This window comes from Microtus oregoni, unplaced genomic scaffold (assembly GCF_018167655.1).
Source record: "Microtus oregoni isolate MIOR12 unplaced genomic scaffold, Mior012 000001F_ref0000356, whole genome shotgun sequence".
In the NCBI taxonomy this organism is placed as follows: domain Eukaryota; kingdom Metazoa; phylum Chordata; class Mammalia; order Rodentia; family Cricetidae; genus Microtus; species Microtus oregoni.
Window position 1 is genome coordinate 4,653,025 of NW_024543060.1, and position 26,443 is coordinate 4,679,467.

General features: G+C 42.5%; 1 protein-coding gene across 3 annotated transcripts in view; it reads left to right on the forward strand.

Annotated features, from left to right (window-relative positions):
* The window catches only part of Ints9 (integrator complex subunit 9), an 82,244-nt gene that overhangs the window by 6,937 nt on the left and 48,864 nt on the right, over nucleotides 1–26,443 (forward strand). For all 3 annotated transcript variants that reach the window (XM_041668526.1, XM_041668536.1, XM_041668544.1), the window contains 3 exons: nucleotides 19,766–19,893; nucleotides 22,740–22,800; nucleotides 25,523–25,585. In XM_041668526.1, the coding sequence (XP_041524460.1) occupies nucleotides 19,766–19,893; nucleotides 22,740–22,800; nucleotides 25,523–25,585 (252 nt within the window). The remainder of the gene's footprint in view (nucleotides 1–19,765; nucleotides 19,894–22,739; nucleotides 22,801–25,522; nucleotides 25,586–26,443) is intronic.

The window sequence follows — 26,443 nt, forward strand, 5'->3', positions numbered from 1 at the left end:
CAGAGGCAAGAGGAATGGTGCAAATTCAAGGCCAGCCTGACTTACATAGTGAGTTCCGGGCTGGCCAGAGCTAACAGTAAGACTCTGTGCCTCATCCCCTGTTAAACAAACAAACTCAATAAATAGCTTGGTGCCGTACGCAATCTGTAAAGGGTATTTTCAAAAGATGTCTGGTGTTGCTTTGAAAATGCCAATGTGTGAACATTAGGCATTAAGGTGAACGGAATTATGGGATCAGGCAGGTAGGCAAGGATGTGAACAGCAAAGATCCTCCGCACCTCTAGAAAAGAGCCAGTGAGAAGCCAGGTACTGCCATACCAGGTAGGACTACGAAGAGGGCGGAAGCCAGAGGTACTGAGAAAAGTAGGACAGACACAGAAAAGACAGGAAAGGGATATAGAAAGCTTTATTTTAGATTTTAGTTTATGGGTAAGTGTTTTGCATGCATGTATGTCTGTGTACTGAGTGCAAGAGGTGTGCCCAAGGAGGGCAAAAGAGGACATCAGATCCGCTGGAACTGGAGTTGTAGACAGTTGAGAGTTTGGGGAATAGAGCCCTAGTCCTCTGTAAGAACAATAGTTGCTCTTATTCCTGAGCCTTCTCTCCAGCCCCTAGAGTCAGAGAAGAGTCAACTCAGAGCCCAGGATGTTCAGTGACCAAGATGAACTTGCTGTGAGAAATGCAAGTTTCACTTGTCCCGTGTTGGCTAGGTATATGCCCATGCCTTAAAGATCTGAAATGTTTGTTTATTGAAAGCACAACAAAGTGAGCTTTTGCTTCCTTCAGGATGTATAGTCAGGCAGCTGGTGTTCACAAAAGCATGTCTTCAGTACAAATTGTGGAGTTAGTGCCCCTTTTGCTCTTAAGGTGGTTAACTTTTTTAATCATTGGTGTTTATAAAGGGATGGAAAGGTTATAATAAAATGTCTGTCCTTGTTTATGATTGAGCTTCCTTTGTGTATATTCCCAAGAGTTGTATAACTGGGTCTTGAGGTAGATTGATTTAAATTTTTGAGAAATAGCCATATTCATTTCCAAAGGGGCTGTACAAGTTTGCACTCCCATCACTATTGGGAAATGTTACCCTTGCTCTGCATCCTCTCCAACATAAGATGTCATTCATGTTTTTGATTTTCTCCATTCTGGTTTGTTTAAGATGGACTCTCAGAGTACAGGACATGACTTAGATTAAAATGGCTGATTAGGAGAGGTACTGATATTTGATTACTTTGTGAATAAATTGTGCATGTGAAGAAAAAACTAAAATATCTGGCATAATCAAATTTTCAGACATATGGCTTTTTATGAGTATAATTTATCTACATTTTTCCTCTTTTCATTGTCAGCTTGATAGAATATAGAACCATATGGGAGATTGTTAATCCCAAAACTGGGAGGAGGAAGACCACTGACCCAGATCATCATAACCATATTAATTAAAGCAAGCAATTAAAACAAGCTTTTTTATTCATGTACATGGGCTGCCTCCTCCCAAGGCGGAGTTCAAGAGATCAGCATTGCATAGAGAAAGACAAGGTTTTTATAGCTCAGGGGTAGGGGGTTTCCAAATGGGGGATTTGACAAGCAAAATAGATGGGGTTACAGGTCAGAACATAAGCATAACAAGTTAATCATAACAACAAAGACATGGTTGTAAGGTGGTCTTAACAACAGGCAGTCACAACAAGGTAGTCGTAACAACTGTCGTAACAACCCTTTTGAAACAAAGGTAGAGTTGCAAGGGGTTTAGTAACTTTTTGAAACAAAGAGGTGATTGCTGTTCCTACAACAGGCAATGAACAGGAATGAACCTGGCATGCCTTCTGTAAGATGGCCTTTAAGCCTAAGATGGAGGCAGGCTGGTTCTTCAAGATGAGCCTCTGGGCATGCCTGTGAGGGCTTGTATTGTGCTAACTGTTGTAGTAAGAAAGGTGGGGCTGCTTCCCGCCACCCGGCTAGCTTTATCCGAAGTAATTACACGGAAACTGTATTCTTTTAAACACTGCCTGGCCCATTAGTTCCAGCCTCTTTTTGGCTAGCTCTTACATATTGATCTAACCCATTTCTAATATTCTGTATAGCCCACGAGGTGGCTTACCAGGGAAGATCTTAACCTGTGTCTGTGTTGGGTGGGAGAATCATGGCGACTCCTGACTCGGCTTCTCCCAGCATTCTGTTCTGTTTACTCCACCTACCTAATTTTCTGTCCTATTAAAGGGCTGAGGCAGTCTCTTTATTTAACCAATGAAATTAACACAAAACAGAAGACTATCCCCCATCAGTTAACTGAGGAGGAAAAAGACTTACCCACTATGGGTGGACCATGGATCATGGGCTGTCTGAAATGGGAAAAGCCAACTGAGCACTAACAAGAATGCATTTGTCCATCTCTGTTCCTGATGTTGATAATATGACAACTGCTTTAAGCTTCTCTTGCATAAATTACCTGCTATAATGGTTTGTACCTTGAAGAGTGCCTAAAATAAGCCCACCCTCCTTGAGTTGCTTTTGTAAGGGTGTGTGCCTCAGCATCAGGAGCAAAGCTAAGGCAGCATAGTTAGGCTTTCTAGTTAAGGCTTCCTTGCCACGTTTTTTCCCAATATGTGGAAATGGATATAAAGCAGTAGTTTTAACAAAGGATATTACAGTATTTGCTGATATTTTTATATTTTAAACAGGCTTATTGAGATATACATTATAAAACACATGCATTCAAAGGGTCAGATATACCGGGGTTTAACTCCATTTGGAATTAGTGAATTTACAGTTATCCACCTATCATCACAATTCATCTCTCCAAAAGGATCCTTTGTGCCTCTTATCAGCCAGCGTAATGGGCCCATGCAGCCTCTAATCTACCGTTTGCCGCTGGAGACTTGCCCTTTCTGGTCTTTTCGTATGAACTGGTTCATAATCTGTGCAGTGTTTTGTGTCTGACTGCTTTCACCACCATGCACAGCTGTTGGAGATTTTGACTGACATAGTCAGCTTCCCTGGCTGTCTTTGTGCACTGTTGCCTGAGGTATGACAAAACATGCACAATGTTCCATTTACCATCTAACCACTTTTAAACAAACAGTTCATTGCCACTGAGTACATTCTCATTGTTATGTGACCATGACCATTCTTTTCTAGGATGTTCTTAGATTTCACACATTAAATGTTACTCACTTCCTACTTCCCTAAGCCGCTGATTGTCAGTCATTGTCCTTTCTGTCCCTGTGAATCTGGCTACTCGAGGTACCTCACATCAGTAGCACACAGGAGCCCTTTCTGACTGTCTTATTTCATTTAGCAGTGTTTGCAAGATTCATCCATGTTGTCACATGCGTCAGAATCCCCTTCTTAAGGTTGAGCAATGTTCCGTGGTACAGCCACATTCTGTTTCATCAGACCTTTGCCTGCTTCAGATACTCTGAGTACAGATACCTGTTCTAGTCCTTGTTTTCAGTTCGCATGTGTGTTATTTTTGTTTGCAGCGTGTACTCAGAAATGAATTTAGTTTATTGTGGAGCCTCCGTGGTATGCTCCAGAGTGCTGTCCTTGCACCACTTTATCATCTCACCGGAAATGTACAGGCTCCTGATTTCTCCACATCCTTGCTAATACTTTCAATCTGACCTGTTATTTTGTAGCCATCCTGATGGTCGTTTTGATTTGCATTTCTGTAATGATTATGCTGAGACTTCAGTGTGCAAATTTTGGGGATTTTTTTGGTAATACATCCACATTGTCTTGTTTAGTTTTATTTTTAAAAACAAACTGAATGTGTAAAAATTATAAGTAATAACAAAATCTGTAAAGGTTTTGTCTTGTGGTGGCACAATGTAATCCCAGAATTCAGAAGATGAAAACAGGAGGTTTAGGAGTTCTAGGTCATCTTAAGTTACACAATCATTTTCAGGCCTCATTTTCAGGCTGACTTAGGCTGCATAAACCCTATCTAAAAAAAAAAAAAAATCCCTTGAGACTGGAGAGATGGCTTACTGATGGAGAATAGTTGGTGCTCTTGCAGAAGACCTGAGTTCGGTTTCCAAGCACGCACATGGTGCACAGACATATTTGCAGGCTAAACACTCATACATATAGCATAAAGGTGAATCAGTCTCTGTGTGTGTGCGTGCACACACGCACACGCACACGTTCCCCTCTTATCTATATTTTGTGTACGAGTGCTCTGCATGTACACCTGCAGGCCAGAAGAGGGTATCAGGTCCTATTATAGATGCTTGTGAGCCACCATGTGGTTGCTGGGAATTGGGCTCAGAACCTCTGGAAGAGCAGCCAGTGCTCTTAACCGCTAAGCTATCTCTCCAGCCTCTCCCTTCTAACTCTTTCCTGTTCCCCAGAATAACTTGACTTTTTGTTTGTTTTTTATATGTCCTTGGAGATAGCCTCTGGGTTTGTATACATAAATGTAATTATCATTCCCCCTTTTACTTTTTGAATATTTTGATGATGCTGATATTGAGGCATATTGCTTTGTCTTGAGTGAGAAATGCACAACTTTTTTCCTGTCAGTTTCTAAAACTATGGGGCATGGTGGCACACACTTTTGATTCCAGCACTCTGAAGGTGGAAGCAGGTGGCTCAGAGATTCATCCTCTGCGACATTAGTGAGTTTGAGGCCAGCCTGGGCTACATAAGACCCTGTTTTAAAAAGAAATCTAAAACTGCCTCAATTTCTAAAACCAAGTGCTCATGCCTGTTCAGTAAGAACGTGCATGTAGCAAAATCCAAGGACTCTTTGTGAGATGTTTCCAATGTGCCTTTCAAGTATTTTTAGAAGTATTTTTAACAAACACATTGTATTTTGGTTTCCTGAAAGGACAGTTAGAACTGTGGCTCTTGGCCTAGGAAATAGAGTTCTGCTGCCCCGACTCTGCCACTCCCAGTTACTGTGAGAATATCAAGTTGAAGGTGTGGAGTCTGTGGCTGATGTAAAGCATGGCTCATGAAGCTGGTGTCACTGTGCCTCAGACTTACACTCACACTGTTTCCAGGAAACCATGTCACAGCGTCTGTTTAAATAGAGCCAAATGTATTTAACCAAACTTATGGACACAGCGCTAGGTTATACCCCATCGTTTGCAAGTGAATTGTATTTCATACTGACCTTAGCTGGCGTCTGAGAGTGTATATGAAATACTTTTCCCATTGTAAAATTGATGCCTGAATACACACACACCACACCACACACACACACACACACACACACACACACACACAGAGTTCGCCATCATGATTAGGCTTGCCTAAAGCTCCCCTCTTAAGCCCCACTTCCCCATGTTAACATCAAAGTTGTTTGTTTTCCTGACTGAGAAGTGAAAAAACATGGTGTTTCAACAACATGATTGTAATTTGATTTCCCTCTCTTGTGTGAGCTGGGCCATCGTGTGTGTTTGCAATGCAAGCTCTTTTGTTCCCATTCCCCTCCCAGGCTAGTCCATTCCAGCTCTGCACCCTTTGACTTGTAGGGCTCTGGCTGATGCTTCTGTATCTTACCTGCTCTTCTTGCTCCAGAGCATGCCAGAACATTACATGTTCTATAAAAGCTAGAACTTTCGCTTCGAATTTTTGTTTCCATTAAAATATTTTTGGAACCAGATTAATTTGTTAAAATTTAAAGAGATTAGCTGGGCGCACACCTTTAATCTTAGCACTCAGGAGGCAGAGGCAGGTGGATCGCTGAGTTCAAGGCCAGCCTGGTCTACAAGAGCTAGTTCCAGGACAACTAGGGCTGTTACATAGGGAAACCTTGTCTCAAAAACAAAACCAACAACAGCAAAAAAATTTAGAGTTAATTGGAGAAATGAAGAAAAATTTATACGTACATGCTGATTTTAAGGTATGGATTTAAAAGTACCACCACTGCCTGGCTTACTATTTCTTTAAATTATTGAGTCCAAGAACAAGATATCTTTTGCTTAAATAATTTTACTGCTACTTTATTGTGTTTTAAAACTTCAAATAGATACTTCCTTTTAAATATGTCTAAGTACTTTCTGCCGTGTGTGCGCATGTGTGTGCACGCATGTGTGCACACACACGTGCATGTATGGGGGATATTTGTTTACATGTGTGTATAGGTGCATGTGCTCATGCATACTTGTCTAGAGACCAGAAGAGGATATTGGACATCCTGCTCTAGCATTTTCTTGAGACAGGGTCTGTCACTGAACCCGGAGCTAGACTGGCAGCCAGCAAGCCCCAGCAATTCTTCTGTCTTTGCTCCACTCACAGGGACACAGCCACACCCAGATTTTTACATGGGTGCTGAGATCTGAACTTGGGTCCTCATGCTTGTGCAACAAGCACTTTTCCCCACTGAGGCATCTCCCCAGTCCTAAATAATATATAGGTTTTTGTTTTTGTTGTTGTTACTGAATTAGAATCTTTTCCTACATACTTAAGACACATAGCCCCCTTGTTAAGTGTATTTTACTATTTCATTTATCCAGTTGGATTTTATGAAATTTCTAGGTGTCTATTTTTGTAGTTCATTTTCTCCCCAGACTTCATTTATGTCATGATAGTTGCTGTTGTAGATTGCACACACGTGCAGTGATATGGGTTGGAGTGGTGATGGTGGTAGGCATCTCTTCTGTTCCCGATGACAGTAATTGTCTTGTCAACACACTACCTTGATGCTGACTTTGGGTGAATTTCCTGAATAATTCGTATCCCATAGCTAGCTGGTTTCCTGTTCCAGAATTTTTAGTCATTACTAAAGTGAGATTCTTTCACATGGTTCAACAATATGTTATTTTCTACAGGAAAGATCTATTTGTGTTTGAATGTTTGTCCTAGGCAGTTAATTATATCTTGTATGCCATTTCCAAAGTTTTAAGTAAACAATGGATTTTATAACTTGAAGTCCTAGGTGACTCTTAGCCGACTCAGAAAGAATAAGACTTCTGTGACCTCAAAAGAAATGGCAGTTTCCTCAAAAAACAGCAGCCAGAAATAGTTCTGTCTCCAGAGACAGCCCCTATCAAGGCAAGAAAGGTGAACAGATAGTCTATTAAAATAAACATAATTATCATTTAAATCTTACATGCCAAAAAAAAAAAAGTATGGGAACAAAGGGGGCTCAGAGCCAGCCCCACCTGGCAGTTCATTTATTTTAAAGGGTATTTGATTCAAACTGCGTCGCCACTAGGAAGAAGAAACGGTTGCAGAATGATGATCTGTAGCCAGCAGTAGGAAAGGCACTAGCAAGAACCCATTGTCTGCTTGCCTAACGGCCCTTTGAGTGTTACTGAGTGAATATTGAGCCTGTCGTGTACGCAGCACTGTCAGTGGTGTGGGATGTGCCTATCCGTCTGCAGACACCGTGTATTCGAGCATGTGATTAATGGGCTTTTGGTGACAGACTGTGGTGATAAAGGCAGTAGTGGCCTGTGTAAGATAGAGATTGTAAAAGATGAATTCCATCTAGAGAATCACAGCTTCTTCCAGAAGTAAAAGCTGATGAGCTGGCCTTTACAAAACTCTCGGAGCAGAGATTGTAGCTCCACGGTTGGGTGCTTGCCCAGCACATACGAGGCCCTGAGTTCCATCCTCAGCACCACTCACACAAAAGTACTTTGGCCAGTTTGTCTGCATAGGAGGGCTGTGTCTTATTCTAGGTGGAGAAAACAGAAGTAAAAAGGATGTGGAAGTAAGGTATCCATTTCCCCAGGGATGGACAAGGGGAACCAACTGGTTCTTACTACTGGCAGCAGTGTGTAGTGCTCTACTTCACTGTTGTGCAATATCATTTCCACCCCACGAATGTCACTAATATCTGGAAGGTTGTGAGTTTGGCCAGTAGCAGATGCGGTAATGAGACTGGGCAGACACTCAGTGGTCTAAATAGTGACAAAGTAAGGATTTTTCTTTTCCATAGGAAGTTTCAGAAAAGACTTAAAAGTAGAAATTTTGAACATGCAAAGACTTTAAATTCATCTCTTTGGAAATCTAAGACAGAAGTAACCAGAAAAAACTTTGGAATGGAAAAGAAAAAGTATGACTCGGCTTCAGGTACTGAAAATGGTCTAGAAAATGGCATATAATCAAACCATGAAGAGTCAGCCAATGCATGGAAGCATGTCTAAAGTCGGAACTACCTGTCTCGAGCACAGGGTTATGCCAGCCACTTCACAGAGGGCCTTAGAGGCAGAAGGCAAAGGTATCCTGAGAAACGATGGGACTAGCTGATGGCTGGACTCCTAGAAGGGGTCCAGATCTGAAAGGGAGAGAATAACACTAATAATTCCATGGCTTTTGTCGTCATTGAGAAACATGGGGATGGGTTGGGAAGACCCCATTCCTCTAGATTTAATAAATAGCTTGAATATATCATCAGAACCACCAACAGATGAATCTCTGATCAGTATGATGATCAGAGTTGGGAGGTTGCTTTTTTTTTTTGATTCATTGACTCAGTTTGCTATTATTATTGTTTATCTTTACATGGGTCATGAGAATGGTGTATGTGTTATGACATACATGTGAAGGAGAGAAGATAACTTTATGGAACTGGTTCTCTCCTTCTGCAGAGGAAACTTGGGTGGCTGCCCAGGCAGCCGGCTGTTTTTGTGATTCCTCACATTTTTGAAAGTCTTTTGCTTGCACTTACTGCTTACTCAGTTAATGTTATTTCCTTCTTGGGTCTCTGAGGGAGTTAAAGGCTAGGTAGTTATAGTTTTCCTTGTTTACCAGGTACAGAAAAGAAACCAAAAAGATGTAAAGTGTATAAGGTTGAGAGATATCAAAAGATAGTTTTGTTTTTTTTTAATATTTATTTATTTATTATGTATACAATATTCTGTCAGTGTATATGCCCGCAGGCTAGAAGAGGGCACAGATCTCATTACAGATGGTTGTGAGCCACCATGTGGTTGCCGGGAATTGAACTCAGGACCTTTGGAAGAGCAGGCAATGCTCTTAACCTCTGAGCCATCTCTCCAGCCCCCAAAAGATAGTTTTGGATGGTAATGCAAGTTATGGTAGAAAGTAAATTAGATACAAGACTTGGACTCACCAAGATAGGATGGGTAGTGGAGTATTTTCTCTGGATTTGTCAAATACAAATGGACTAGACATTGTTGATGTACTTATTGCCTATATATATAGTGTATATAGTTATTGTACTTATTGTATATAATTTTTCTTATATTAGTTATAGCCTTCTTTTTATTTTAGACAAAAGAGGGAAAATGTGTTGATATTTTTATTTATGTTTGAACAAATAAAACTTGCCTGAAGATCAGAGTACAGAGCTAAGCCACTAGCGGCCAGGCGGTGGTGGCTCACACCTTTAATCCCAGTACTAGGGAGGTGGAGACAGGAAGGAATACAGCTGAGCAGAGAGAGAGAGAATATAAGGTGGGAGGAGACAGGAGCTCAGATGCAGTCTGAGGACAAGATCGCCCCTTTAGTCTGAGCACCAGTAGAGGTAAGGTCGCTTTAGTCACTGGCTGCTCTGCTTCTCTGATCTCTCACCTTTCACTCCCTAATACCTGACTCCGGGTTTTTATTAAGAACAATTAGAATTTGTGCTACATCCACCTTTTGTGGGTTTCAGAACTAGAACTCGCTCAGGTTGCCAGCCTTGTATGGCAAGTACCTTTACCCACTGAACCATGCTCGCTGGCTCCTGGTTATGTTTTTGTGACCCAGTATTTTGATGGGGATCCCACACTGACCTTGGACTCACTATGTAGACAAGCCTGGCTTTGTCCCTTGTACTCGGCCACCTTAGGATTGCAATTACAGGCAAGTGCCACCACACTCCACTGTTTTTAGCTTTAAAACTAAACTAGCGCCAGTTTCAATCCTACGTACAGTGGGATGAGTTTGTAACCTATGTATGCACCTGTGCATGCAAATTAGACTTCAGTGGAAGCCATTTCTGTCAGACTTGTTTCTCTCCCACCACACAAGCCCAGCTTTCACTATTCTGGTTTATATCAGTTCTGTGTTTGCTTTCTCTTAAACCTCATTTAAGTGGAACTATACCATATGCCCCATTTGTTTCTACCTTCCTCTACTCAGCATAATATTGCCCTGAAAGTTTTAAAGTATGGAACTGGTATTACTGGCTTGAGCCACACCCAGCCTAAGGTCCCCCGCCTACACCTTGCAGCTCTACAGAGGACTGGCATACCGCTTTTGCAACTGCCGTCTTTGTATTGGATTCCCTAGGCACCCCTGAGAAATTCAACCTGGTGAAATGGTTTCTCTGTTGGGCCAGCTGCTGAGACCCAGTACAAAGCTGCAGCAAGGCCAGGGGCTCTGTCCAGAGAAACCCACTGAACTAAGCTTTTCTTCTGAGGGAAGAATCAAAAGAAAACATTTCTTTAGCATGTAAATTTTTTAAATTTATTTTTTTTGTATGTGTCTGTGTTTTGTCTTTGTGTATGTATGTGCACCACATGCCTGCCTGGTCCACAGGAAGGTCAGAAAAGGCCATTGGATCTCCTGGCACTGGAGTTACAGATAGTTGTGAGCTGCCAAATGGGTGTTGGGAACTGAAGCAGGTCCTCTACAAGAGCAACCAGTGCTGTTAATCACTGCATCATCTCTCCAGCCCCTCACATGTAAATTTTAAAGGCTTTTGTGAAAATAAAAATAACCCTATTATAAAATCAGTAAACACTACTGTAAAAAGTGTTTTCAGGATACAGTTGAGAAATATAAAGAAATAAGAATCCTCTGTAATCAGTAACCAACACTTTGATATACTGGAGTGCAGTGGACTGGCAGACTCTGTGTGAGTCTCCTAAAGTGTGAATCAGTCAAGAGATTCAGCCTGGGGGACAGAAGTACACAAGACCAAGACGAATGTTTGCAGCTCTCCTGTGGAAACCAAGTCCAGGGTTGGTGCAGCAGGTGTGACTTCCTTTTTGTGTTCCCTATTGGGGGGGGGGGGTGACTTTTAGAGACAGGGTTTCTCTGTGTAGCCATGGTTGTCCTGGAACTTGCTCTGTAGACCAGGGTGGCCTTGAACTCATAGATCCACCTGTCTGTGCCTCCCAAGTGCTGGGATTAAAGACATATGCCACCATCATCTTGTTTAAGCCTGTCTTTTTTAAGTAATGTTTTTTATTCTTTGAGACTATCATACAGTGTAATACTCAAATTCTTTCTCCTTCCAGATCATTCTAAATAAGCCTGTTGTTTTTAATTTTTATTTGCCAGTAGAACCCTGTAGTAATAATTAATTACTCTAAAAATGAAAAACAAAAACAGCAGGAAACATTTTTGAAGCAGAGATGGACGTCTTTAAAGGATATTTTAATATAGGTTAGAGACACTCAAGGAAGAGTCTCAAGTCTTTCTTATGTGAATTTTTATATAAGAGCGTGTGTGTGTGTGTGTGTGTGTGTGTGTGCGCGCGCGCGAGCGTGCATGCTTGTGTGCCTACATGCTACTGCGCACACGTGAGCCAGGGAACAACATCCAGAAATCAGTTCCTGTCCTGGTATGTAGGTTCTGGAGATCTAACTCAAGTCATCAGACTTGGTAGCAGGCGTCTTTACCTGATCAGCCATCTTGCCTACTGTTTGTTTGTTTGAGCCCAGGCTGGTCTCAGTCACAGCAGTCTGCTTCAGCTGAGTGCATGACTTACAGGCACAGACCTCCATGCCTGCTCTTTTTCCTTCTTTATAGACAAGCCACCAACGAAAGCTGGCTCATGTTAAAGAGGAGTGGTCAGGAGGCAGACGAGAGGGTGCCTGGTGGATGATGCTGCGGTGCCATCTTCAAGTGTTTCGTTGGGGTTTTTGTTTTGTTTTGTGCTCAAATAGCAAGGATTTGCTCAGAGATCATTTTTGTGTCACAGAAATAAAGTATTGTACCTGTGAAAAGTGGTAGAAGCCTGGCATCCAGTGTTCAAAACAAGCATACGTAACTAACTGTTCTCCTCAGCCCACAGGCTGCATCCTTTGAAGCTGTGAGTTCTGTCTTCCTTACCGTAGAAACCACAGTGCTCACATGGCAAAAAGAAACGGGAAGAGTCGTCGTCCTCTTGGGGAAGGAGCAGCCAGCAGTCAGTCATGCATTTTTAGTGTGCTTAAGTTTGGAAAGCTTTAGCATTGACCACATTTGGATATTTTTTTCTCCACAAATTAAGATAGTTTATTGAATGAAGCATTGTCTTCTAGGTTATATCAGTGAGACAAGTGGGAGGGGGAAAAGTGGAAATAAACAGGTGTGTAGGATGGGGGATTATTTAAGAGCCAGAGATGGGGGAGTGGGTACTTTGCTTTCTTTTATATCAACAGTCACATAAATAGGTCTGTGAACTTTTCTCATCTGCTCTAACTACTTCTTCACATATATCACTTGCTGGTGCCAGGCAGCCTACAATCCTCAGCCAACCCTGACCTCTCGTACTTCCCTCAGCCATAATTGTGCACTGTGAGCGCTTTCACCCTCTTCTGAGCTTCCATTGGCCAGGGCCTTGCTTTATACAACTTCCTCCTGCATTTGGACCTGCTTTCTTGGAACCTCAAGCATGGGACTAGGGTCCAGGGAGTGAGAGCCCTGGGTGTCAGTTACTCAGCTCTGTGTGGTGCCTACTCACCCTCCAGCCTGAAAGTGCCTTTCCTGTGAGTGCCGCAGACTTTACGCACATGCTGCAGACTTTCTAGACAAGTGGAAAATTAGCCCTCTTTTCTTACCCACCTGTGTAGTTTGACCGTGAACATGATTGGCACATTTAACGACATTCCTACAAGATAGAATCAAGCTAAAAAGTGGAGGAAAAAAAAATAAAAGATTAACAAATAAGTTGCTATATATTTAAAGAAATCTCTGGCTATTAGAGGGTCTGGCCCCCAAACAATCTTAGTAGGGGTAGTAATAGTTACAGATTCAGTGCATTTGGCCCAGTGGCTCAGGATGGTGAGAATAAGGCAAGGGCTCCTAAAAGAGGATGCCCTCCCCCTTTCCCGGCTACAGCAAGAATCCAGTGCATCCTTGTTAGGGCGTAGAGCGTCTTCTCGTGAACTGCTCTTCCTGAGGGCCGTGACTGGGGCATTGTTGGAGAGGAGAAATGCTTATTAAGCCCTGCAGAACTAAGTTCCTCTTTTAAAAAATTAGGCATAAGAAACGTAGTTCCTCCCGGCATGTTCACTGTGTAAGTACATCGATAGAATAATAAAAAGCAGCATCTTCGTGTTAAAAGACAGCTGAGAAATGAGTTAGTTAAATCTCACTTGTCCACTGAGAAATTTGAAACCTAAAGATTTTCAGATTCTACTCAGGGTAACACCACTTTAGAGACCCCCCAGGTCACACACAATACTGGATCTGTGATACACAGCCCAGCAATAAAAACTGACTTGGTTTTTTTTAAAGCCAAAAATAATATCTCACTTTGGAAGATAGTTTAGAAAGCTAAACATGGATTTATCAATCACCCAACAATCCTTACCTATTTCCCGTAGAGGCATTATATGAAGACGTGTGCTGCTTCCGAAACTTGTAGGTAAACATGTCCAGCTGCATTATTCATCATCACACAAAATGTGTAGACTTTTCTCCACCACGGTGTACTTAAGTGCAAGCCAGATATCCATCACTCTGAATACGTAAGCTGACTTCCATACAGTCAGAAGGGGTGAGCTGAGTCAGCAGTACTGTGGAGGTGTGTAGGAGTTCCAGTTGTTGCCCTGCATTCTGGCCAGCATTGGGTCTTTTAAATGTTGCCCTTTCTAATACCGGTGCAATGGTTTCTTTCTAAGGATTACTGTTTATTTACAGCAGTGTCATCTTCAGTGAATGCCTGTTCAAATATTTGTTTGTACTTCTGTGTTGTCTGTACCTTGGTAAGTTGTAAGAGGTGGGTGGTTAATTGGTTCAGGGTCTTGGTGAAGCCCAGATTGGCATAAAACACGATTGTAGCCCACGCCTTTGAACTTGGGGTCCTCCCATCTCAATCTCGCCAGTGCTTAGATTGCAGGTGCCACCACACCAAACAAAGAATTTAGTTTTGGGGTTTTTGTTGTTGTTTTCTTCTTTGGTTAGCATGTATTAAGTATACATGATGAATTCATCATGACATTTTCATACATATACACAACATATTTCAATCAGATTAATCTGTTTCCTCTGTTTTGTCCCCTCCTACTTCACTAAGCTACTTCTTCCTAACTTCCCAACCCAGCATCTTTACCCACTCAAAGTAAGACTTTTTTTAGGGCATCCTCTGTTTGAAAGACTTTGATCTTTTGGTCTTTGTCACCAAAAGCAGAGAATGGACTCTGCGTTGGCTCAGTGTCTGACTCTAGAGCTCACTGCACTAGGTTCAAGTTCTGCCCAGCTTCCTACTGCTTTGGGACCATCTGGACACTTCTTCACTGTATATTAGGAAACTATTTCCCACTCAGAACATTATAAGGAGGATTGAAAGGATTAAATGTAAAATATTTGCAGGGCGTCTGCTACCTAACAAGCACTCGGTCATAATAACTGCATACCAAACAAAACTTTCAGCAAGACTAGGAGAAAAGAGACCATGTGATTCTTTGTGCTTCATTCATTTTCAAGTGACAAACTTCCCCAAAGCCAGTTCGCATTCTGGAAGACTTTTGTGAGGTTATCTTGGGGATGAGGAGGTAAAGCTACCTGGTTGGTCAGTTTGAAAGCATTGTATTTGCTGACACTGAAGGTCCTAATGGGATTTAATCTTGTTAGTAGATATAATATTCCAAGCACGTGTTTTAAAACTAGTAACAAAGACCTCCTGGGGTTACAACAAAAGGACTACCAGTTCACTTACTTACTCTTTGAGCCGTTGAGGGACGTTGTCTTATGAGGATTTGGACCAGTGCTTTGAGAGCAAAGAATGTCTGGTTTGGATGTTCTTATATGTGGTGCAGACATTCAAGCCAAGAAATCCATATGGAAATTGTTCTCAAAACAGTGACCTGCCCTGGCCCATTCTTACTGAACTCCTGTAGATAAAGCTCCACCAATTGAACTCACTATCAAAATGCTAAGACAGTAAGAAGTCTTTCTCAAGTTAGAACCAGCATACATCGCAGGATTCCCAGGAATTTCAGACAGTCATGCGCACAGAGGAGACGCTGAAACTAATGTTAATGTTAGTTGTGGATGGATCAAACCTCTAAAAAGACTGAAAGACCATGATGTACACAGAAGGAAGGGTGTAGAAGTGAGACAGTGGTCACTGAGAAGGACATTTACAGCCCAAGGGTGTGTGTGTGAACATTATCAGTTTAGCTCATTGGTTAACAGCTGATTTGATAACACTAAAATTAACAGAAGAAATCTGAGGAAAAGACAAAGTGTGCTGTATGGAAATGAAAATGAAAACAGTTGAATTGTGAGGGACATGGGTAAAATGAAATGTTGCAGCGTGTGTTCTACTAATAGGTGTTCCAGAAAGAGAAGTACAAAGAACGAGATGGATGCAGTACTCACAGGGAGAGTGACTGACAGTTTTATTTTGTTTTGATTCCAAATAGTCATAAAAGTCTTGAATCTTTTTGTATTTTAAAATCGTAAACCAGTAAGACTACCTAGTCTTTGGAGATTTGCAAGTGTTGAAGGTACTAGTAAGCGCGGCTAGAAGCAGGTTCCCCACCACCACCTTTTAATACTGCTGTAACTAGGGCAACTAGGAATGACTGCAACAGGTACGCCTTCCACTCCCTCGGTTCTTGAAGTTCTGCAATAGATGAGGGAACTTAGTCCTCAGGAAATCACACATTAAGAATGAGATTGAGCGAGATTGGAGTTGAGGTAATCTGCTAGACAAAACCCCAGCCTTACATAATTTGATCAGACTGCCTCAACACTAAAACCACCTAGCAAATAGGTGGCCTTTCTTGGTCAGGGTCGTTTAATTGCCTTTAGATAGCTGCTGCAGTTCTAGGGATGTTTTTGGTGAGACCGTAGGCTCTAGATGGTGTAGACTGTAATGTATGGGCAGAACAAATCTGAGTTGTTAGCAGCAATGTAAATAGGCACAACATGTTATGGAAAGCATTTTGGCAGCAGATTTTAAGAGCCATAAAATGCTCATACTTTTTGACCTAGTTAATACCACTTCTGAGAATGCAGGAAAGAAGCAGTCCAATATGGGAACAATCCTCCAACACTATGTCTGTAATTAGTGCTGTGCAGACCGTTGTGTTCAATAGAAGGGAATAACTGCCTGATGAGCGATGAGATACTTGCTTAGCCAATGAACATGAAGTGTGTGTGACCGAGACAAGGAAAACAGTCATCATGAGTTTTAAAAGCAGCACCCAAATTTTATAATAAATTACACCTTTTTAAATTTTAATTTATTTTGTGTGTGTAGGTGTTTGCGTACATGCATATCTGTATAACGTGCATATGGTGCTCTCAGAGGCCAGAAGAGGGCGTCCAGTCCCCCAGTCCCCTGGAGCTATGGATGACTGTGAGCTGTCATGTGGGTGCTGGGAATGGAACCTGAGCAGACAGTTTTCTTAACCATTTAGCCATCTTTCCAGTACTCCCACCCATGCACAAAAATTATATCTTTTACATAAAGTAAAAGGAAATACTCATAAGTAGACTGGTATGATGTTAATACTTCTCTTTCCTCTATCTCTATACAAGATTTTTGTATCATAGGTATATTTCTATTTTCAAAATTGAAATCTCTTGCTGACTTGGGTTTTTGTGCCTTGATATTAAAATCCTTTCTATAGGTTAGCTGCACTGTGATCAGAAAGCCCATTAGAAGCTTGTATGAGCATGGGGGGGGGGGGTCAGTCATCTCTGGGTGATATGGGGAACACCTCTTTTATTGGTTGGAGAAACCCTTGGCTAGCACACTATCTCTCCATGCAGGTGACCTGTGGTGAGCAGTCCATTCTGGGAAACAGGACTGAGGTCCTGGGAGACGGGAGGACCTCACCATATATTGGCTCTTCCAAAGCTGTAACATGCAGTTTCCTTGTCCCTCCAAATTAGGCACATGGGAACAGAGAGGGTCTGTCACCTTTGGGAGGTACTCTAAACATATTTTGCACTCATATTTAGCCCTTTGTCTCCTCTGATGACCATAATAAATGATGCCTCCCTTAGAGTGCCTCTCCAAATAATGAAGTAGACCCAAAGAAGTTAGAGTAAGCTTTTAACTTGTGTGGTTTGAATGAGCTCATATGTTTGAATACTTGGTCCCAGTTTTTGGAACTGTTTCGGAAGGATTAGGAGGTGTGGCCTTGTTGGAGGAGGTGTGTCACCAGAGAATGGCTTTGAGGTTTCAAAAGCCCACACCATTCCCAGCTAGCTCCTGCTGCCTATTGGTTGTGTCCTAAGATGTGAGCTCTCAACTATGCTGTAGGGCCTCTCCTGTCTGCTTGCTGCCCTACCCCCACCCCCACCATGGTGGTTATGGACTCTAATCCTCCAAAACTGTAAATTCCAATCTAAACACATCCTTTTGTGAGTTACCTTGGTCGTGGTGTTTTGTCGCCATAATAGAAAAGTAAGAAGACACCTTGTGGACCAAGCAGGCTGACTAGGACAAGAACAAACTGGCTGCTCCAAGTCTTGGACTCACTGTAGCATTTATTGGGGTGGCATGAAACTGTGTTCTGCTCAGGATGATGAGGACCATGGCCATAAAACATGTGCTCCACCTTCCTAAACCTACTGAGAAGGGAACCGTCTGTTGTTTGAATTAAAAGTTGTTTCGCGTGATCCAAAATCCAGCATGGGATGTTTGAAGCAGGAGACAGCTAGCTGTTTTTATTATGTGAGTTTACCTTTTAGCTTTAGTTAGCTTTGGGCTAGAAAGTAGTGACTAGCTGAAATAATATCATGAGTTGGCCTTCAGGTCTGTGGCTGGTTAAAGTTCCTATTTTGACTCGTCTTTAACCTAACAGGTATAAGCTACAAGCTGCTCTTTTGGGCTCATTTGCAGCGAAGTAGTGACTGGCTGGGCTGGAGGGTTGGGTGCTTGCTGAAAGGTTAGCAGTAGAACATTGCTGCTGTCCATTTCCCTGTAAATTCCGTGCTTTCTTTCTACTTTACAGCAGAATAATCATGGCACATTTGTACCACATTTTCTTAAACCATTCACCTGTTATTGGATGTTTAGGTTTGTTCTAGCTTTTCAGCTGTTGTGAATAGGGCAGCAATAAAAAACGTGTGTGTAAGTCTCCCTTGAGCCCTTCAGGTGTATGCCCAGGAGGGAGATGGCCGGCTCCTCCGGTAGTTCTCTTTTTAGTTCCTGAGCTCTCCAGACGACCTGTACAAGCTGACACCCTCTCAGGAGCGTGTAAAGGCTCCTCCTTCCTCACTATTGCCATCACTTGTTGTCATCTTTGTTTTGGCTTTTATTTTGTCTTTCCAGATAGGGTCATCATAATAAGAAGCCTGGCTGGCCTCAAATTTGTGTTGCTCCTCACGCCTCTGCCCCCAGGTGCTCGCATTGCAGGCAGGCGCCACTATTCTTGCTTGCTTTCTTAATGAGAGTCATGACTCGTGTGTGATAGAATCCAGAAGCAGTTTCAGTTTGCATTTCCCGGATAGCTGAATATATCAAAGACTCTTTCAAATGTGTATTGGTCATTGTATTTCTTTTCTTTTCTTTTTTTTTAGCCATCTCTGTTCAATTTATTAACCTATTGATCAATTAAATTATCTGGTGTTTAATTTTTGCTGTTCCATATAGACTGCTGATGTGAATCCCCTATCTGATATATAGTCTACAACAGTTTCCTCTTCCGGAAAAGCCACTCTTTATAGGTGGAGAAACCCAAACCTCAAACATAATTTGAGGACTTACTCCAGCTTCAATGTGCACCTTAGGTGCATATAGGTCAGTAGGGATCTGTCAGCCCATAGGTGTTTAAGTACATGGCCGCATCATTGGAATCCTCTACTTTGGACAACTATGACCTATCACAAATTGTTAGGATCTGAGACTTTTGAGTATTTTGCAAGTAGCGAGAATTCAATAAGAAAAAAGGATATCACATAGAAGGGTAGCCATGCCCACACACTGTCCTTCCAGGAGAGGATGACATCAGATAGGAAGTTAGCTGAGCTCACACTCTATGGAAGATGTCACGTAGAAGGCTAGCCACGCCCACACACTGCCCTTCTGGGAGAAGATGACATCATATAAAAATTTAGCTGAACTCACATGCTGTCCTCCTGGGAGATGATGATGTCACATAAAAGGCTAGGTGAAGCCACACACTGTCCTGGGAGATGATGACATTGTGTAGAAGATAGCTGAGCTCACACACTGTCCTTCTGGGAGAAGATGATGTCACATAGAAAGTTAGCTGAGCTCACACACTGCCCTTCTGGGAGAAAATGACGTCACATAGAAGACTAGCTGAGCTCAAACACTGTCCTTCTGGGAGAAGATGACGTCACATAGAAGACTAGCTGAGCTCACACACTGCCCTTCTGGGAGAAAATGACGTCACATAGAAGGCTGGCTGAGCTCACACACTGTCCTTCTGGGAGAAGATGACGTCACATAGAAGGCTGGCTGAGCTCACACACTGTCCTTCTGGGAGAAGATGACGTCACATAGAAGGCTGGCTGAGTCACAAACTATTCTTCTGGGAGAAGATGACGTCACATAGAAGGCTGGCTGAGCTCACACACTGTCCTTCTGGGAGAAGATGACGTCACATAGAAGGCTGGCTGAGTCACAAACTATTCTTCTGGGAGAAGATGACTGCTTTTGCTTGCTTCACTTCCTAGGCTGTTTCTGTAACTTACTGGGTTTTTTTTTTTTTATCTTTTTCAGTATTGCCTGTCAGGGCATCCAACTTTACCTTGCAATGTGCTTAAATTCAAATCTACCACTATTATGTTGGACTGCGGACTGGACATGACTTCCACCCTCAATTTCCTTCCATTGCCTCTTGTTCAAAGGTATGTGCTGATGCATTCTGAGATAAAATGAGTTTCAGTTCCTGAAAAATGGTGTCCATTAGTATGAACATTACTTGTACCTTGTGTTGTCTCATGCATTTGCTTTGTCCCCTTAAAACTTCTGTCCAAATAATTTCCTTCAGTTGTGTTGGTGGAAAGTGCTCTATTGATTTATTGACTGACTCTTTTATTCTAACTTCTTCTGGGCCTCTGTAAAATGTTTCTGAAACTGCTCAGTGCAACTGAGGTCATGTATATTTCATCTGTCTTCTTAATTCATGTAAGAGGTAATAAATGACTAACTGATGAGCTCCAGAATTGAGTTTTAGGATCATTTAACTGCCTTTTCAGGGGGTTGACTGAGTAAATGCTGACATTTCTTTTCTGTGCATTGTTTTTGTGTTAGTCATTTTAGGTCGTGTGTGTGTGTGTGTGTGTGCGCGCGCACATGTGTATCTCCCAAGTCCTTGTCTTAAGTCACCTAGTTTGCCTTGGCTCTACATGCAGCATTAGGGACACTAAACTAAGATTTTTGAGACGCTGGTTTCTCCATTTGTTTCTACTTAGACAGGGCAGTTTGTAAGAAAAGTGACTTTTAGAATAAATATGCTCACAGTAGCAAAAAAAGATGATAACCATGTATCAGAGATGAGATGGAAAAGCTATCTGAAATGAATTTAAGAGCTTAAAAGAATAGCGAACTGAGTAAACCATCTCATTCATCTCAGTCTTTCCTGAAGACAGCACTGACTACAGTGATTATTCACAACGATAACCCCGTGAACCATCCAGAAAAATTATAATCTGCCATTGATCTTTTTCTGAGATAAAGGATAGAACAAAGAGCCATGAGGACAAGGTCACAGATAATTTCAGATTACATTTTATGCAAAGTTGATGGGATTCACTTATAACAACACTCAGCACTGTAGAATATAGGTATTATCCAAGGCTGGGGGAAGATGGTGTTTACATAGCTGGGAGGTTACTTCTTATTTATAGAGCTGGATACTGTTGTCTTTTTTCCCCCATAAAGAACAGAATATTCATGATTTTGATGTTTATTAAAAATCTGCCCTATGTGGGACCAGGGATACTGATATCACAAAACTGATTTTGTACCCTCAAAGAGCATGGAGTCTTTCAGCAGAGAAAGCCAGTGCATAGCTGGAGACGGCCTGCACTTGAAGAAGCACCTAGTTCTGTGACAGATACTGTCTTTAGATACAATGAAGGCTTCTAAAGAGGACCCGCCTGCTCTGTGGGCTCTTGGATTCCCTTGACTACCAAAACCAGAATTGGTCAGACAGTACCAGCTTCATGTTGCCCTTCCTGCTAGTTCTCTTTAGGACCGGGAGGAGGGAAATACTCTTCTGACTATTTTTCCTTATTCTCACTTCAGAGGGAAGTAATACTGGAATGGCCAGCAGTCCGTGGAGTTCTTCCTAAAAAGTGTACTGGGGACTAGGGAGATGGCTCACTGAGTAAAGCACTTGCTGTCCAACTCTGAGGACTGGGATTCATATCTCCAGCACCCACATCAAAGCCAGGCAGGCGTGGCTACTTGCTTTTTCATCTTGGTTCTGGGGAGACAGAGTAGGGGACTCCCTGGGGCAGCATGGCCAGCTAGACTAGCTGAATCAGTGAGCTCTGGGCTAGTAAGTGAAGTGGAAAGGGATCAAAGAAGACGCTATCAGCCTCTGGCCTCCACACACGTGAATGCATGGTACACTACACAAATACATGTTTTTTTTAAAAAACCTGTAAGGTCAAAATGAGCATATCTATCTCATTAGTATGCAGACTTACTCTAAGATTTATTCATTTACTTTTAGTGTGGTATGTGTGCATGAGTTTGTATTATGTCCAGGTACCCTCAGAAGCCAGTAAAGGACACTAGATAACCTGAAAATGTAGTTACAGGTGGTTTTGAGAAGCCCAGTGTGGATGCTAGGAAACAAACGCGGGTCCTGTAAGAGCAGTACTCACTGAACTTCCGAGCTGTCTCTCCAGCCCCTGTGTGCTTATTTTATAGACCTGTATACACAGGATCACAGAAAGATTCCTTGGGTAAAAGGATATCACAGGTAGAGTTCAAGGTGATATAATCCACTTGTCAGCACTGAAGTCACAGCCCAGCACCGAACCTACATCTGCTTTCTCAGTCTACGAAGGCACCTCCACTACCTCCACTCACGGTGGGTGTTGAACACAAACAAGATAAAGCCAAGGTCGTTAGTGAGTGGAAGTTCTAAGTGCTCTCAGTATTTCATCTGCACTCTTCCCTTTCCTGCATAAACTCCTGTACTTTCCCCAGTTCTGTGCTAAACTGCCCTTTTCCCACATAACCACCCTTTGTTTTGGTTTTGGTGGTGCTAGGGAGTAAACCCGGGGTCGTGCACATGAAAGACAACATTCTCTTACCCAGTGATATTCCCAGCCCTGGGTATTTTTGAGATCGCATCTCACTGCGCAGGCTAGGCTGACCTCTGAGTCCCTATGTTGCCACAGCTTCCTGAGTGCTATGATCACAGGCACATCCCATGATACCCAGCTGTTTTATTCTGTTCAGACAGGATTTCACTGTGTAGGCTGTTCTTAAAGTTGAGGTCCTCATGCTTCGTCCTCACAGTTGCTGGGGTGTTAGGCAAGGACCACCATAGCCTGCTGTAAAATGGATTCTTAGGCTTAGTACACCATGGTTAGTTCTCATCTTCTCTGTTATTTTGGGTAGGAACCACTGCTGGTAACTGTTCACTGTGTTTAATTGTATGGTGAATGTTAAATCATCATGATTTCACCAAAGGCTATAATGTATTTAGGATAATTCAATTTTTGTTTTGCAGCCCCAGGCTGTCTAATCTTCCTGGCTGGTCTCTAAAAGATGGAAATGCTTTTTTGGACAAGGTAAGACTAAAATGCAAACTGCAGCCTGCCTGAACACAGTGAAAAGCTGTCCTGTCCTGCTGGAGCCGTGCTGACGACTCGGGACTCACTGTGTTTTCATGTGTGTTCTGTTCCAAACCCTGCGATTCATGTTAAGACCTCTCATACTTGATAATTACTGTCTCTGAGTAACTTTAGAGACTCTCTGTGTTTGGCCTCAGGTCACATTTGTGTCTGTGACAATCTTAAATACTTTGCAAATTTATCACCAAAGGAAGAAAACTGTCTGCAGTTGTAATTAGGGTCTCAAAGGTGATGCTTATCAGCGTTTGGTCAGCTTATTAAATGAGATCCCAATGCTTAAAAAAATTAAAACTGTGACATAGGCAGCAGTAGAAGATTAAAACATGCAGAGCATCTCTACTCCACTCCGTGGTCCTCTAAATCATCCATCCTCGCCTGAGCTTCAAAATTAAAAAGCTGAATGAGAAAGATCTTTCCCATGATTCATCTGAGTGAGACAGTTACCGCTTATAATGGACACTGCTGCAGACGCGTGGGCTTTCTTCAGAATTAATTCCTGTAGCTGCACCCCAAACTCTAGGGCAACCCGGATGCCTGATTTGAAACTAGATTTCCCTCATAGCTGACTATGAAACGATGTGACATTCAGGAGCCTGTGTGCCTGATTTCAGCCGGGGTCTCCTGCTGACCATAAATCATTATCCCCGAGAAAGGCTCCAGAGCATTGCCAGTGAAATGACTTGCATGTGTACGTGGGAGTGTTTCATTACAAGGGAGTGGTGAGTGAGAGAGAGCAACATTGGGAGTGTTCGGAATGACAATGAGTCTCCAGCGGGCCTTTACCGCAGGATGTGCACCGCTGGCGGCAGCACTCTGAAGAGGTAGATCGCAGTGCCCTCTTAAGGTCATACAATTAAAACTGAAACCACCCTTGGTGTGGCTCATTTTTTGTCTTCCAAATTTTACTTTTTTATTGCTTCTTTGGGAGTTTCACATCATGCACCGTAATTCCATTCACCTCCTGGTCCCCCCATAACCTCCCCTTACCCTCGTAGCACCCCACACACAAAAGAAGATTTTTAAAAATCAAAACAAAGCAAGCAAACAGAAACAACAAAACAAACAAAAAGACCTCTTTGCTTCCTTCTTTCCTGCCTCTCTAACACCTCCGTTTTAGCCTCATCTTGGAGGAGCTGGGAATTCCCCCATTAAACATAATTAATTGCTCATTTGTTTTTAGCTAGCTGTTCTATTGTAATTAAGGATTGTTCATCTCTCTCTCTCTTTTTTTTTTTTTTTTGGCTCATCTTCTTGGTAGTTAAACAGTACTCACAAGAACGCGTTGATGGGGAAGAAGTGTTTAAGACCCCAATAAAGACTTTAAAATTCCTAAGGATAGTAACATAGTTGACGCCCTGTCTCAACGCAGAGTAATTCAGATTGAGGTAAATTTAGATACATCTGTGTGGATATGTAGAAATATCTGTTGGGTGACTTGTGAAAGCATGGTAGAACTAAAGTTATGTATTTCACTTTCCAAAGAGAGCGAAGTTCACTGTCAAGTCCTGACTGGTTTGATTGTAAAATCATAGGTGTGTGCTTGATGATCCAGAAACTCCACCCCTTGTTTAAAAGTGCCAGTGGCTTTCCAGGGGACATGGCAGGCAACCTGTCAGTGGCCAGCCCGCGTCTCCAGCCTTTCCAGTCCCCTGTGCTCTGGCATAGTTTCAGCCACTCTTATCTGTGTGACCTCGTCTGGGAGTTTTTCCTGATACTGCTCCAACATGGGAACTGGCAGGTTGAGGTTCTAGAATCTACTCTCATTTCTCAGTAGACTCAGGACAGTTTGATTCGCTTCTGAGTGGCCACAGGGGAGTGAACAGAGCTGCTCTAGTGGAATGTGGCGCCATGCATGGCCATCTCCAGACACCATGCCTTCTGTTTGCCACCCTCCCCTGCAGGGAACCGCTACCAGAAAACCGGCACCCTGTCCAAGCTACTGCTCTCAGAATCTTTTCTCACAGCCAGCCTTTGGGAGACCCCAGACTCGGTGTGCTTGTAATTTTGGGCAGTAGCCTTTGAGGTAGGAAGTTATAGGGTCCCATTTTTAAGACATAAGCTTTCTTCTTTTGAATAAATATGTTTGGTTTGTGCTCCTTAGTAAGTACACACTCTGTGAAGCAGACAGTAAGTACGTGCATTGTGGTGGTGGCAGCTTTGATCCCTGCCCCCCACTCTCACTCCTCCCTCCTTACTAGGCCCCTTGCCTTCAGCTCTTGATAGGTGGAAGAAAGGCTCCTAAGTAATCTCTCTGGGACTGGACTGCCAACCTGACATAGCAGAATCCCCAGAGATCCTTATCATAAAAACAAGGTCCATGACTCCCTCTCCAGTATCTGGTCTCTTAGATATTAGATAGGGCCCAGGGAGCTTTGATTTGGTAACTAGTTCTTGGAAATCACTGGATTACAAATGGTAGCAGAGCATGCATTCTCTGTAACTTCTTAAAGAGACATCGGGGAATGTGCATTCAAACCCTCAGTCTGCCACCAAGATGCGCTTCCACCCTCAGTCGGGCTCCTAGCCAGCCTGAGCCTAAAGAGGGAATAGTTTGTCTAAAAATAACCTCCCACCCTCCAAGTTAGGTGTGGAGGTTGAATTTTTTTGGTACTGTGTCTATTAAGTGTCTCTTAGTATTTTTCCTCCCCATCTCTTTTAGGAGCTAAAAGAATGCTCAGGTCACGTGTTTGTGGATTCTGTGCCTGAATTCTGCCTACCGGAGGTAAGATGAAAGCGATTCTTGTTGGAAGCAAAGCATCCTGTAATCAGCACTGAAGTCAGGCACACATAGTTAAGGGTCATGACCCTGAGCCCTCCCTCGCGAGTTACTGCATTTGTCACTTAAGAATCGGTGGGGCGGTTCCCCATCTGTTCCATATCCCAGGTGCTGCATTTATTTCAGCAGAACACAGGTGGCACTGACTGTCTGTCGCAACCTTGACTTGATGGTCAAGAATGTGGGGCATGTGGATTAGTGCCCCAGAGTGCAAAACTTCTCAGTAGGACACTTAGATTTCACAGTGCACCTTTGGTTGTGCTATTCATATAAGTAGAGTTCAAAAGCCATAGATCAGTTTTCAAGCAAGATTATGTGACTTAAAAGGTAATCATCATTGTTTTAAGGTAGAACCATATTGCTGTTAGGACTTGGAGAAAATATGAATGTGGTAGAAACAGGAGAGGCACCAACTCTAGACCAATCACAGACCCATGGCACTCCTTTGACTATCTGTTTCCCTCCGACCTACACTGTGTCGTAGGTGATGCAGTGCAGCAGTCAGCAGTCACTGCATGACTGTGACCCTGTCTGCAGTGTAGACAACCAAATGCTTGTACACAACACTTTTAAAGGTAAATTATCTTTTATCCCACTAAAAGTATGTAAGTAAATATGTGAATGTCAGTGAATAAATGTGCATAAATTTAATATTAAATTATTGGGGGGAATGTTTATGTAATCATGTATCTTAGATACATAAATTAAGAATGAGGTTTTTTTTTTCCTACTTTCCTCAGCAAATTTTTCCATGATTCTGGGCTCTGTGGGCTGACTGTTCTATTTTATTTATTTATTTTTAAT